Source organism: Palaemon carinicauda, chromosome 21, assembly GCF_036898095.1.
Source record: "Palaemon carinicauda isolate YSFRI2023 chromosome 21, ASM3689809v2, whole genome shotgun sequence".
NCBI classification, from domain to species: domain Eukaryota; kingdom Metazoa; phylum Arthropoda; class Malacostraca; order Decapoda; family Palaemonidae; genus Palaemon; species Palaemon carinicauda.
In genome coordinates this window covers 102,067,774-102,082,045 of record NC_090745.1, presented here as the reverse complement: position 1 = coordinate 102,082,045, position 14,272 = coordinate 102,067,774, and the positions used below count along the sequence as shown (strand labels likewise).

The following is a 14,272-nucleotide window of genomic DNA, read 5'->3' as shown; positions in this document are numbered from 1 at the left end:
ATCTCTGCCGGCCGGATCGACAACATCGTTGGTCCGCCTTTCAGAGTTTTTCGGATCGCTTTCCCTTCATCGCCTTTTTGGACTTCGTTTTTGGTGAAGTACACTGTGTTGGGATTTGGCAATCGTGTTGTTTTTGTTTTTTGTCTTTTTTTTTCCTTTATTATCATGAGTGAGAAAATTCATTATCGTGTTTGTGCGAATGATATTTGCAAGGTGAGGTTGCCGAAACTTTCGGTTGACCCTCACACTATCTGTATGGGTTGCAGGGGGTTTGAATGTGCTTTAGATAATAAGTGCAAGGAATGCGAGGTTTTAAGTGATAATGATTGGTTAGCTATGCAGCGCTATGTGCGCAAACTCGAGATTGATAGAGTTAGAAGAGCTAAATCAAAGTCAAAGTCTGCTAGTGAGCCTAGCTTAGATTTATCTATTGACCCTTTGCTTGTAACCCCTTTGGAAGGTATTCCTTCCCCAAATGTAGTGACTCCTGCCCCTTCTACAGGACCTGTGCCTACGGATAACCCTGGGTATGCTAAATTAGCTGCTGAATTGGAGGCCATTAAAGCACAGTTGGAGGCCTTTAAAGGTAAGGGTGTTGGTGAAATTAGTGCTTGTGAAAGTGCTGTGGAGGTGGCGACTGATCGAATCTGTCATACCCCTAGGTCTAGACCTCTACCAAGCTCCCAGGACCAAGGGAGAAGGTACGTCGAAAGCCGAAAGGGGGTGAGAGGTGCTTATCCTCGGTCAGTCGTCGCCTCGGACAGTCCTGTTGCGAACTCCCAGGCTGCTCTTGACCGCCGTAGGAAAGGCGTGTCGGATACGTTTGTGTCTTCGCCTGATCGTTCTCCCAGACGTAATTGGCGTTACGAATCAAGACCCAAGGAAGAGAGGGTGGAACCGGGACGTGCAGTCTCGTTCTCCCTCTCCCGGTTCGAGTAGCAGAGACCCTGATCCTTCGGAAGACGATTCCGATGTTCCTGTTAAAAGGGCGAAACAGAGAGTCCTTAGCCCAGTTAATCCTGCTAGACTCCCTGCTTCTTCTGCCAGCGCTCCCAGTCAAGCCGTATGACAACTGCCGTCTTCGGCACCGCGAGAGCCAGCGGAGGTTGCTAAAGCTTTCATGGTTGTTATGCAGGAACAACTTTCATCGTTAGTTAAAGCTTTCAGCCACCCTTCTCAGTCCGTCAGACGTAAGGACGTCTCTTTGCCTGTTAAGAGATCTTCTAAGAGAGATTTTAGTATCTCTCCCAAGAAACCTCTGCGCACTTCGTCGGCCTTACGACAACGTACAACCTCTTCATCGGCACGCTGCCAGGAATTTCCTTCCCCCCCCCTCCCGCCGCCAGGACGATACTGCCTCTCGTTCTCGGCGCCGTGACGATTCCGTTTCCCTTTCGAAACGCCTGGACGTTACTGCCTCGTTTCTTAGGAAACAGGATGAATGCAGTCTGCATTTTCAAGGCGACGGCAGCCTGCATCTTCAGGACGCTTCCGTTTCTCGTCATCGTGACGATACTGCCTCTCGCCATTATGACGATACCGCTGCTCGTCATCGTGACGATACCGCTGCTCGTCATCGTGACGATACCGCCTCTCGCCGACTGGATGTTAGTGGCGCTCGGCTCCAGGATTCAAACAGCTCTCGCTGCCAGACTGCTGGCAGCCCAACTCTTCGGGATGTTATCCTTGAGCAGGACCTCGAAGATATTTCGGAAGAGGAAGAAAAACCTGCCGACTCTTCTAGCGATTACAAGGTTCTTTCTCGCTCTCTTTTGGAACTTTATGGGGAGGAATTTCAACCTTCGGCCCCTCGTTCTCCTCAGTCTCAATTTACCAGGAAGAAAGCTACTAAGTCTTCGGCCTTCATCAAAATGAAACTTTCAATTTCGGCCAGGAAAGCTCTCGCTAAAGTGGATGATTGGATGAAGGAACGGAGACAAGCTGTCAAGACCACCTTTTCTTTTCCACCGTCCCGGCTCGCTTCCAAGGCCGGTATGTGGTATGAGACAGGGGAACCTTTAGGGGTTAGGAGTGCCTTCCTCCTCCCAAGGTGACTTCTCGGCTCTTGTGGACTCGGCAAGAAGGCATGCTTTAAACTCTGCCAAGGTGATGTGGTCCATGTCGGAGCTTGATCACCTCGTCAAGGGAATTTTCAGGGTTTTCGAGGTTTTCAGCTTCCTGGACTGGTCTCTCGGGACTCTGGCCAGGAAGTCTGAACTCCTGGAGGACAAGAAGGACCTGACGAGTATCATGTCCTGCATGGACAAAGCTCTAAGGGATGGAGCTAATTAATTGGCTTCCCTTTTCTCAGCAGGGGTCTTAAAGAAGAGGGCCCTTTTGTGCTCCTTCACCTCTAGATCTGTGACTGTTGCCCAGAAGTCGGAGCTGCTTTATGCCTCTTTTTCTCGTCATCTTTTTCCTGAAGCTCTGGTCAGAGATATCTCCCTTTCTCTGGCTCAGAAGGCTACTCAGGACCTTTTGTCTCGGTCGGCTAGAAAGACCTTACCTGTTGCTCCTGCTCCTCTGAAGAAGGAGGAGAAGAAGTTTCAACAGCCCTTTCGGGGCAGGATCTCCTCGAGAGCGGATTTTAGGGGGAGAAGACAAGAGTCAGGGCCAAGGACCAGCAGGGGTGCGTTTAGGCCCCGGTCCAAAAAATGAGATGGAAGTCCTTCAGACACCAGTAGGGGCAAGACTGTCTCGTTTTTGGCAGTCTTGGGAAAGGAGAGGGGCGGACACCTGGTCCCTCTCAGTCGTCAAGGAAGGTTACAAGATCCCCTTTTTAAAGAAACCACCTCTCTCAAACTCTCCCCTGGCCTTAGTGGCTCAGTACACCGACGCGGGGAAACGAGAGGCTCTTCTGGAGCTAGTCGACCAGATGTTGGTCAAGGGAGCAATAGAGCCAGTTCAAGACCTCGCCTCACCAGGCTTTTACAATCGCCTGTTTCTGGTTCCCAAGAACTCGGGTGGATGGAGACCAGTCCTAGATGTCAGCTCTCTGAACGCCTTCGTGGAGAAAACAAAGTTCTCCATGGAGACGACTCAGTCAGTGCTGGCTGCAGTTCGTCCAGGAGACTGGATGGTTTCTCTCGACCTGCAGGACGCTTATTTTCACGTCCCCATTCATTCGTCTTCGAGGAGATATCTGAGGTTTGTGTTCCAGGGCAAGTGCTTCCAGTTCTGGGCACTTTGCTTCGGTCTCAGCACAGCTCCCCAAGTCTTCACCAGACTTATGGCGAATGTGGCAGGCTGGTTACACCAGGAGGGGATAAGGGTCTCCTTCTATCTAGACGACTGGCTGATCCGGTCACAGTCGAAAGAGAAATGTCTGGAGTACCTAATGAAAACTTATACGATCACTCAGGACCTGGGACTCATCGTCAACTGGGGGAAGTCTCAGACCGAGCCGAATCAGACTATTCTCTATTTGGGGATAGTTCTAAATTCAGTTCTTTTTCAGGCTTCTCCCTCCCAGGAGAGGCAGACCAGGTGCCTGGACAAAGTCAAAGACTTTTTGAGGAAGCAGGAATGCTCAGCGAAGGAGTGGATGAGTCTGCTGGGAACTCTATCCTCCCTGGTGTAGTTTGTCCCTTTGGGGAGACTGCACCTAAGGCCTCTGCAACACTTCCTCGCAAAGGTTTGGAACAGAAAGATCCAGGAGGACACTTTTTCTTTTCCCATTCCGACAGAGATCAAGGATCTTTTAATGTGGTGGCTGGACCCAGCTCTGTTGGGAAAAGGGATCTCCTTGTTCAAGAAGAACCCCGACCTAGTGTTATTCTCAGACGCGTCCGAGTCAGGCTGGGGAGCAACACTAGGGAACAAAGAGGTCTCAGGTATTTGGGAAGGGAGTCAGGTCAGTTGGCATATCAACAGGAAGGAATTGATGGCCATTTTGTTAGGGCTCAAGGCCTTCAAAACCTCGGTCTCGGGAAAGACTGTGGAGATCAATTCCGACAACACCACAGCTCTCGCGTACATAAGGAAGCAAGGGGGAACTCACTCCCTCTCCCTGTTCTCAACTGCGAGAGAGCTTCTCCTCTGGGCGAACGAGAACGAGACCCAGCTGTTGACAAGGTTTGTTCAAGGGCAGAGAAACATCAGGGCAGACATGCTCAGCAGGAGGGGACAGGTCCTTCCTACAGAGTGGACTCTCAACCCGCATGTCTGTCGGAGCCTCTGGAAGTTGTGGGGCAGACCAGTAATAGACCTTTTCGCCTCCGGTCTAAACAAGAGGATCCCCAGCTACTGCTCCCTAGTACCAGACGAGGAAGCTGTTGCAGTGGACGCCTTCTTGATGGATTGGACGGGGCTGGACAGGTATGCCTTTCCCCCGTTCAAGATCATCAATCTGGTTGTCAGGAAGTTCGCTCTCCTCGATTCGGGGCGAATGACCCTAGTGGCTCCATTCTGGCCTGCGAGGGAATGGTTCACCGAAGTGGTAGGGTTACTGATGGACTTTCCAAGAAGACTCCCGGCAAGTCCAGATCTTCTCAGACAACCCCACTTCGAGAGATTTCACCAAAACCCCCTCGCTCTCAATCTGACTGCCTTCAGACTGTCGAGAACCTCGTCAGATCTCGAGGCTTTTCGGCACAAGCGGCGAAAGCTATTGCCAGGGTAAGGAGGATCTCTTCACAAAGAGTCTACCAGTCAAAGTGGGAGACCTTTAGAGCTTGGTGCAGGAGGCGCAAGGTTTCCTCGTCCTCTACCTCTCTGAGCCAGATTGCAGATTTTCTTTTGTACCTCAGGCAGGATGCTAAGCTGGCTGTATCTACCATCAAAGGATACAGGAGCATGCTCTCAACCGTCTTTAGGCATAGAGGCTTAGAGTTATCTCAGAATAAGGACTTGCAGGACCTCATTAGGTCTTTTGAGACAACGAAGCAGGTGCACTTAAGGCCCCCTTCTTGGAACCTGGATGTGGTGCTTAAGTTTTTGTGCTCCAGGAAGTTTGAGCCTATCTCGCAAGCTTCTCTGCGAGATGTGACTAAGAAAACCCTCTTCCTTTTGTCTCTAGCGACTGCCAGGAGGATCAGCGAGGTCCAGGCAATCGAGAAGCTGTAGGCTTCACCCTAAATGGAGCGGTTTGTTCCTTGAGGTTCGACTTTCTCGCCAAGAATGAGAACCCTTCGAAACCCTGGCCTAGGACTTTTGAAGTCCCTAACCTCACGAATCTAGTAGGTCAGGAACAGGAAAGCCTCCTCTGCCCGGTTAGGGCTCTCAAGGCTTATTTGGCCCACACTAAGAGTGTGAGGTGTGCTTCCAACTCCTTATGGTGTTCAGTGAAGGATCCTCAAAAACCCCTGTCAAAGAACGCTTTGTCCTTTTTCCTGAGGGAAACTATTAGGGAAGCCCACCTCTTTTGTGAGGAAGAAAACTTCGCCCTGTTAAAAGTACGGGCTCACGAAGTAAGGGCCATTGCTGCTTCGCTGGCATACCGGAAAAATATGTCAGTTAAGCAGATCATGGACGCAACGTTCTGGAGGAGCAACTCTGTCTTCGCTTCTCATTACCTCAGAGAGGTAAGAGTGGACTATGATAAGTGTTATACCTTGGGCCCATACGTAGCTGCGGCTTCTGTATTAGGCAAAGGAGTTACTACCCCCACTCAACCTTAGTTTATGTACTTGTTTATGGGTTTGTGTTTTTTTTTATGGTTGTCTGAGGTCCTTGTCCTGTGGTACGGTTCTCTCAGTCCAGATAGATAGTTTATATCTATTTCTGCAAGGTTAGATGGTTAGCTTTCGTAAGGTTGCAGGTTTTTTTTTTTTTTTTATATGGGAAGGTAGTTTTCTTAAGTCTAGTCAAATTTTTGGTCCTACCCCTTTGACAGACTCGATTGAGTTGTTTGCAGTGTAGCAGGTCTACTCCTGGCTGAACACTCCTAAGGGAAAGCGACTCTAGAGGCAGTTACCTTTGAAGTCAGCTACCTTAGCAGGTAAGGAATCAAGGTGTTTGTTCTCCTACAACTCTTTTGTTGTTTCCCCAGCTATGTTTTTTCTGTCTGTTTCCCTCCTCCAAATGTGTGAATCAGCTATATATATATAACTGCCAGGTAAGTTCTATTCATAAAAATGGAGTTTTTATGATAAAACAAAGTTTTATGAATACTTACCTGGCAGTTATATATATATATTTTAAAGCCCACCCACCTCCCCTCAGGAGACAGGTCGGGCAAAGATAATCTGAGGAACAGAAAATGGGAATGATTCCAAGTACCACCCTGTAAGGGTTGTTAACCATCTAACCACACAACCACCACAAGGCGGTTGCCGCGATTTTCGATTAAATTCTGCCGCAGTCAGAGACTCAGCTATATATATATAACTGCCAGGTAAGTATTCATAAAACTGTTTTATCATAAAAACTCCATTTCACACACATGCTTGGAATTAATTTAAAATACTGTTTAACAAATACGCCACGCATACTGTACCTTATGTAAAACACCCGTATGTAGTAGTTTCCTGGGCCCTAAAGTATTTGTTAATGAATTGAACACTAAACGCTCATTTAACCCTTCGCATATAACTTGTCTCTGCATCCATTCTAGCTTATCAGTATTATCCCGTTGACTTACAGCTTCGTTTACCTAAGACAAATATAATTTTTAGTTAAAATAAGATATGATTTTTCTACTTCACAATAGTAAAAATATAGAAATGCAGCAAAAAAACATAAAGAAATTAAGATCTATAACTTGACATCTAAGGTGAATTACTCATTAAATAATTAACTAGAAAAATAGCACATAATGAATTAAAAAACATTATTCTTAAACTAAAATCTATTATTACCACACTTACCTCATAATAAAACAAATTACAAAGTGGAAGTTCTGACTTGACATCTAGATAAAATGAATAAAATCTTTCCCCTTTTGTACCATTCTCTCTTTAAATTAGCTGCTAAAACCTTTTCATCAGCTGAAAAAAACCAAACTCCTCACAGAATTGAGTAGACTCAATAATTGAAGGTAAGTATCATCTCAAAGTGGGAAGGAGTGGTGTGTCTAAACTCAACATAACAAGAAATGGACAATAACAGAGGCTATCTAGTTTTAAATGGATTCTCCCACTGTTGCCTCATCTAAATAGATCACCAGTTTACTTTTTTTTTCCAAACCCATACCACTTCCTTACCTTCTGTCTCTTTGTTTATATATAAATTGGTGTTTCCAAAATTATTCTAATCTTTGTTCCTAACCACCGCCGATGAAAATTCAAGGCAAGTTTTCTGTATAAAGATGGCATATAAGGTGGCATATAAACGGGGACCCTCCCATGCTCTTATGACAGAAGCTGCATCTACACACACAGTGACATTCACTCTCTTGTGATGGACTGTTCCCCGGTTTCAAAATAACCAACACAATTACTTCAATGTTCTCTGCCGAGACTATTGGTCCATGATGAAATAAATCTTTGAATTCATATGTCTCTTTTAAAAAAATGATCAGCAAATACAGAGTAAGATCACAGATGTGTATCAAAAACTCTTCCAAAATATAAATTCTTAACAAAGCTGAGAGTAAAGGCCAACATAAGCTTTACCATTCAAAACAAACAACGGAGATTCATCCAATAAGATGTACGAATAGCCCATTAGTTTATTTAACAAAGGGTCATTGAATTTAGACATTGGACTATACATACATACATACATATACCATGGCACTTCCCCCAATTTTGGGGGGTAGCCGACATCAACAAAGAAACAAAAACCAAAAGGGGACCTCTACTCTCTACGTTCCTCCCAGCCTAACAAGGGACTCAACCGAGTTCAGCTGGTACTGCTAGGGTGTCACAGCCCACCCTCCCACATTATCCACCACAGATGAAGCTTCATAATGCTGAATCCCCTACTGCTGCTACCTACGCGGTCATCTAAGGCATCGGAGGCAGCAGCAGGGCCTACCGGAACTGCGTCACAATCGCTCGCCATTCATTCCTATTTCTAGCATGCTCTCTTGCCTCGCTCACATCTATCCTCCTATCACCCAGAGCTTCCTTCACTCCATCCATCCACCCAAACCTTGGCCTTCCTCTAGTACTTCTCCCATCAACTCTTGCAGTCATCACCTTCTTTAGCAGACAGCCATTTTCCATTCTCTCAACATGGCCAAACCACCTCAACACATTCATATCCACTCTAGCTGCTAACTCATTTCTTACACCCGTTCTCACTCTCACCACTTCGTTCCTAACCCTATCTACTCGAGATACACCAGCCATACTCCTTAGACACTTCATCTCCAACACATTCAATTTCTGTCTCTCCATCACTTTCATTCCCCACAACTCCGATACATACATCACAGTTGGTACAATCACTTTCTCATATAGAACTCTCTTTACATTCATGCCCAACCCTCTATTTTTTACTACTCCCTTAACTGCCCCCAACACTTTGCAACCTTCATTCACTCTCTGACATACATCTGCTTCCACTCCACCATTTACTGCAACAACAGACCCCAAGTACTTGAACTGATCCACCTCCTCAAGTAACTCTCCATTCAACATGACATTCAACCTTGCACCACCTTCCCTTCTCGTACATCTCATATCCTTACTCTTACCCACATTAACTCTCAACTTCCTTCTCTCACACACTCTTCCAAATTCTGTCACTAATCGTCCAAGCTTCTCTTCTGTGTCTGCTACCAGTACAGTATCATCCGCAAACAACAACTGATTTACCTCCCATTCATGGTCATTCTCGTCTACCAGTTTTAATCCTCGTCCAAGCACTCGAGCATTCACCTCTCTCACCACTCCATCAACATACAAGTTAAACAACCACGGCGACATCACACATCCCTGTCTCAGCCCCACTCTCACCGGAAACCAATCACTCACTTCATTTCCTATCCTAACACATGCTTTACTACCTTTGTAGAAACTTTTCACTGCTTGCAACAACCTTCCACCAAATCCATATAACCTCATCACATTCCACATTGCTTCCCTATCAACTCTATCATACGCTTTCTCCAGATCCATAAACGCAACATACACCTCCTTACCTTTTGCTAAATATTTCTCGCATATCTGCCTAACTGTAAAAATCTGATTCATACAACCCCTACCTATTCTAAAACCACCCTGTATTTCTAAGATTGCATTCTCTGTTTTATCCTTGATCCTATTAATCAATACTCTACCATACACTTTTCCAACTACGCTCAACAAACTAATACCTCTTGAATTACAACACTCATGCACATCTCCCTTACCCTTATATAGTGGTACAATACATGCACAAACCCAATCTACTGGTACCATTGACAACACAAAACACATATTAAACAACATTGGATTATAAAGGAAATAAATTTCATAAAGGAAATTAGTGCCTGTATTCTTCTAACATATCATGTTACTGGTCCCATAGGATGCAACACTTGAACCCTTCTTTGTGGGTATAGACTGGCAATTTTCATTAAGGAAAAACACCAAAGGTATATCTGACTACCAATCAGCAACTTCTTTAGGCTCTGGTTCATGAGTTCCACTTGTGGAAGAGTACCATTCTTTGGAGCCTGTTCCTAGACCAGTATTAGCAATCTCTGTAAAACAGTTCATGCCTTGATTCCTTTAAAAAGTAATAATTGTAAGTTATACACATCTTGCTCCTAGTTAGATTCCAAAGCAGTACGCCTACTGGTTCTAGTAATCCCATATGATATTTAAGGATATATGAATCATTAGTGATTCCGATTACTAGAAAGAAGTTCTTGTTCTAGCATGAATCAAAATAGTAACAAAAGGACAATTGTGCTAATGCTACCAAAGACTAGGTGACAGCGTCATAAGATGCTATCAACATAAAATGATTGTCATTACTCAGCCTTCTTTGTAGAATTCTCAAAATAAATTACTAAAAAAATAAGAAAGAACTAGAGGTGTCATAGTAACAATGACCATTTAAATCTCAAGTCTTTGGCTTTTTTCCACACTAATCCTCGGCCACTACAATGGCCGTTTGTCTCTTCCCAGCATATAGTGAAAATTTTGGTGGCTAATTCAAAAGAGGGAAGGCACAAAGGTGGGGTGGAAAGAAATTTTTCCTTATTCTATCTAGAGGTCATCAAGTTGGCCCTTCCACTCAATTGCTTCTTCTATCCAAGAGGTAATATATAGGGAAATAATATAATTTATCCTAAGATTATTTTTCTATACTAACCATTACTCTTTAGATAGAACCCAGCCTGACAATCCCAGCTATTCAAAATCTATGGGTGAAAGGAGAAGCAATCCAACCTCACGCTACTTGTTTTGAAAATAATAAGGATCATATCAATAATCTGTGTGCTTTAGCCATTTGAATTTCATCAGAGAAAAGTAGATTAATAAAAAGAAGGGAAGAAATCTCTACTCTTTTTAATTTAAAGCAACTACATAAGGCTGTTATGAGTCAGATATTGGTAGTTGCTCTCAGATGCCCACCACTAAGTCAAGGTGCTAAGAATGTGGAGGGCAAGATCAATATTTTCTTTTTTTATTATATAGATTATTATACAGTACTAAAATAAAAAGGCATTATAAATAAAACTTTTGCACACTTACTTGAGCACATAACGTAGTTGCTGCTGTAAATGCCTCTTCAGTATTATGATAGTCAGGATGCCCTTCAGGAGTATATTTTAAAAGCTGGAATGTGTGAAGAATAGTTTTCAGGACATGTAAAATTAATGCAAAATTATAATGCTAAAAAAATACTCATGTTTTCCTCATAATACTTAGATTGCTTTATCAAATCAAAATTTATGGATAATTTCTTACCTCAGATATTCATTCCAAAGCAAAATAAGAAACTTTAAAATCTATACCTGTTTAAGTAATAGAGGATATTTTGTTATTCTCTGCATTGGCTTTAAAAGAAAGGAGGTGAGAGTCATCCCTCTAACGGCAGGATGATCTTGACATTGCTTCAAAAGTTCAGCCCATTCTCCCTCAGCAGATGCTCTGAAAGATGAACCATACAGTATGTGTAGCATAATAAGGCAAATATATAAATTGGACAAAATCGTAACGATAAAAATTGCTAATCCCATCATTATTAGAAACATTACCTTCATATCATAATCAAAGTGGATCATAAATAAAAAAAGTCATATCAAAGTCACCAAAATGATAAAAAAAAACTTCCCTCAAACATACTTTTCGCCAAGTAAAGTAGCACCTCGAATTTGTATGCTACAGAACCTCAGATAAGGCTTCAGCTGACTGATCTGTAATTGATATTAGAAAACAATATTCAATAAGCTTAGCTACTAAGGGAGAACATAGACTTGCCTAATTCATTAAATATTCCTAGAAAAACAATTAATTACATAAAAGTACAATATGTCTGCTGTTTAATATGCAGTTTTAAAAAGAATGGCCTTCATGTATGTACAGTACACATGAAAGGAAAACAAATAAATTGTGGCACGACAAAAAACAGATTCAGTAGATTGAGTCATAAGTTTAATGCTTAAATAATTCAATAAAATACTTTATTACCATTTGAATAACATATAAAATTCCTTTACTGTTTGAATAATCTAAAGGAATAAGCTATCTTATTACTAATTCAATGATCTAATACAATACAGTCCAGTACTATGTTTAGTTTATTTTTGTTATGAGTCCAGTTATCTAAGTCTCTCAAACAGCTATAAAGGGGATAAATGGGACTTTACTGTGCATTGTCAATAATTTCAAAACCAAGTAGTATCTTATGTTTTATGAAATCCAAATTACCATAATCTGAAAAAAACTAAATGCCCTATCTCTTTTACTGGCTACCTACCACCATTAGAGTGTGAGAGTCAGCAATATGAGCATCAAGGGAGGTTCATAGAAATAAGAGGAATTTTGATTATAAAATTTTTTTATTTCTATACTCATATGATGTTCATATACTTGCCGACCCTCTTCCCCACCAACTATTGGCCTGAAATGGCTAGGGAATTATTACCTGCGAACAAAAAGTTTGGAATCTCGAAGGATAAAGTTGACTTCATTGAGGAGTACTAGTCAAGATTGACTAGGATACAATATGAATCGTCATGGAGGAAATGGGTTTCCTTTGTGAAAACAAGGAAACCGACAGAGATATCGATAGATTTCTGTCTTGCATTTTTCATATACCTACACCAACAAGGCCTGCCCTCTCCTACAATTACCTTGTGTAAATCGGCCCTGACTAGACCACTTCTGTACGCTTTTGAGGCGGACCTCTCTAGTGAAATCTTTAATAAGATCCCAAAAGCATGCGCTAGACTCAAGCCAGCAACCCCACCAAAGCCAATCACGTGGTCTTTGGACAAAGTCTTGCACTATGCTTTGAACCTAAACAAGGAGATTGTACTCTAAAGGATTTAACACAGAAAGTCATTTTTCTGTTTGCAATACAGTAGCCTCAGGGCCTAGAGTTAGTGAAATAGTGGCCTTATCCAGAAACGAAGGCCATATTCAGTTCCTAGACTCAAGAGAACTGAACCTTTTTACTGATCCTGCCTTTCTTGCCAAGAATGAGCTACCCACTAAGAGGTGGGGTCCTTGGAGAATCTTCCCACTGAAGGAAGATGCCTCTCTGTGGCCAGTAGTGTGTCTTAAGGTCTATCTTCGAAGAACTTCAGACTTCAAGGGAGGACAGCTCTTCAGAGGCGAAACCTCAGGATCAAACCTATCTTCAAGACAACTGAGAGCGAAGCTCACCTACTTTATTCGCAGAATAGATCCTGACAGTACACCCCTAGGTCAAGACCCGAGGAAAGTAGCTTCTTCGTTGAACTTCTTTCAACATATGGACTTTGAAAGACTCCGCTCATACACAGGGTGGAGATCATCCACGGTCTTCTACAAACATTACACGAAGCAAGTACATGATATAAAACACTTTGTGGTGGCGGCGGGTAGTGTCCTTAAACCCGTCGTCTAGTGCTGCGATGAAAAGTGGACTGTTTTGGGACTTTAAAGTGCATCGGGTGCATGGGTATTCCTACCCTCTAGTGCAGATCACAGCGATGATCAACATACTGTTCTATATAGGTGCATATTTGACCAATATACCAGTGAACGTTTGCGTCACAGTGTTTATGCATTTCCAAACATCTAAACATGTCAGATAGATTTGGTTTCACATCTCCATTGAGTGGCATTATTCCGATAATGAATTTATATATTTTTTCTACACGAGAAAATATGGACTTTGATGTGTTGTAATGCTGGATCAGATTCATCCTTTATTGTAATTACATTTGATAATTTAGTTGCAAAATAAAATAAATAAAACGTAATTGCTTCTTATTACTGCTGCCTCAATTATAGACTAATAAAATATACTAGAGTTTTATTTAATCCCTGTATAGGGCTTATAACTTGAAATCATAATAACGATTTCTGAAAGAACAAATCTTACATTCTCATGATAAGTAAAAAAAAGGTAAGCTCCAAGGTTTTCCCCTTTTTGTTCCTACGGAAATACAAACCTTGAATCCTTATTGTTGATATCAACATTTTCCCTGCTATAGGCAGGAAGCACTAAACCAGCTCTGGGCTTAGTGGAAATGACAGATCTCTGGAATTTCACATACAGGTCTAGTAGACCAGATCATGAAATCTATTCAAGATGGAAGGCACATACACAAACCCACAGCTAATAGTAATTTCAAGACAATTCTCTACTATGCTTCCATCAGGACGACATGGCCTGAGCCCAAAAAACAGATTTTGAGCAAAGTGATAAATCTATTTTTGGGTGAGAGTGCCATGTTGTCCTGATGGACCCACCCTTTTGCTAACCCCTCCTAAAATTACTTTATTTGCAGTCACTTCTGCTTAACGACAAGAAAAGGAATGGTGTCGCGGTAGTATTAGGGAAGGAGGTCCACTAGGTACCTGGAATGGCACCCCCTTCTTTTGCCACTCTTCCCCCTTACATCAAAGAGTTAAATCTATTAGGGGTGAAGATTGCTATGTGTCGTATCTAGAATACGTCCCCTGATATTATGCGATATCTTTTATTGGATACTCGCGCCAGGAGTTAGAATTCTGGAGACCTTCGGTTTAGTTCTCTGGAAGTATCACTGCAGCAAATATCCCTTAGAGGTCTACCTAAAGGAACCCTCCCATCAGGATGACATGGCACTCTCACCCAAAAATAGATTTTTTCACTTTGCTCAAAATCCATTTTCTGGGTCGACCTGTGACGGCCGGTGAAAAGTCCTTCTATCTACCTTTTCTGATATAAATCTTCCAAATATACCAGAGAAAAATAA

At 42.7% G+C, this 14,272-nt stretch overlaps 1 protein-coding gene across 1 annotated transcript in view; it reads right to left on the bottom strand.

Moving 5' to 3' along the window:
- The window catches only part of LOC137615380 (intersectin-1-like), a 377,240-nt gene that overhangs the window by 80,533 nt on the left and 282,435 nt on the right, over positions 1-14,272 (bottom strand). Inside the window, exons 33-36 of the mRNA XM_068345199.1 lie at positions 11,166-11,236; positions 10,835-10,970; positions 10,572-10,655; positions 6,437-6,592 (exon numbers count right to left, since the gene is read on the bottom strand). Coding sequence (XP_068201300.1) covers positions 6,437-6,592; positions 10,572-10,655; positions 10,835-10,970; positions 11,166-11,236 — 447 coding nt within the window. The remainder of the gene's footprint in view (positions 1-6,436; positions 6,593-10,571; positions 10,656-10,834; positions 10,971-11,165; positions 11,237-14,272) is intronic.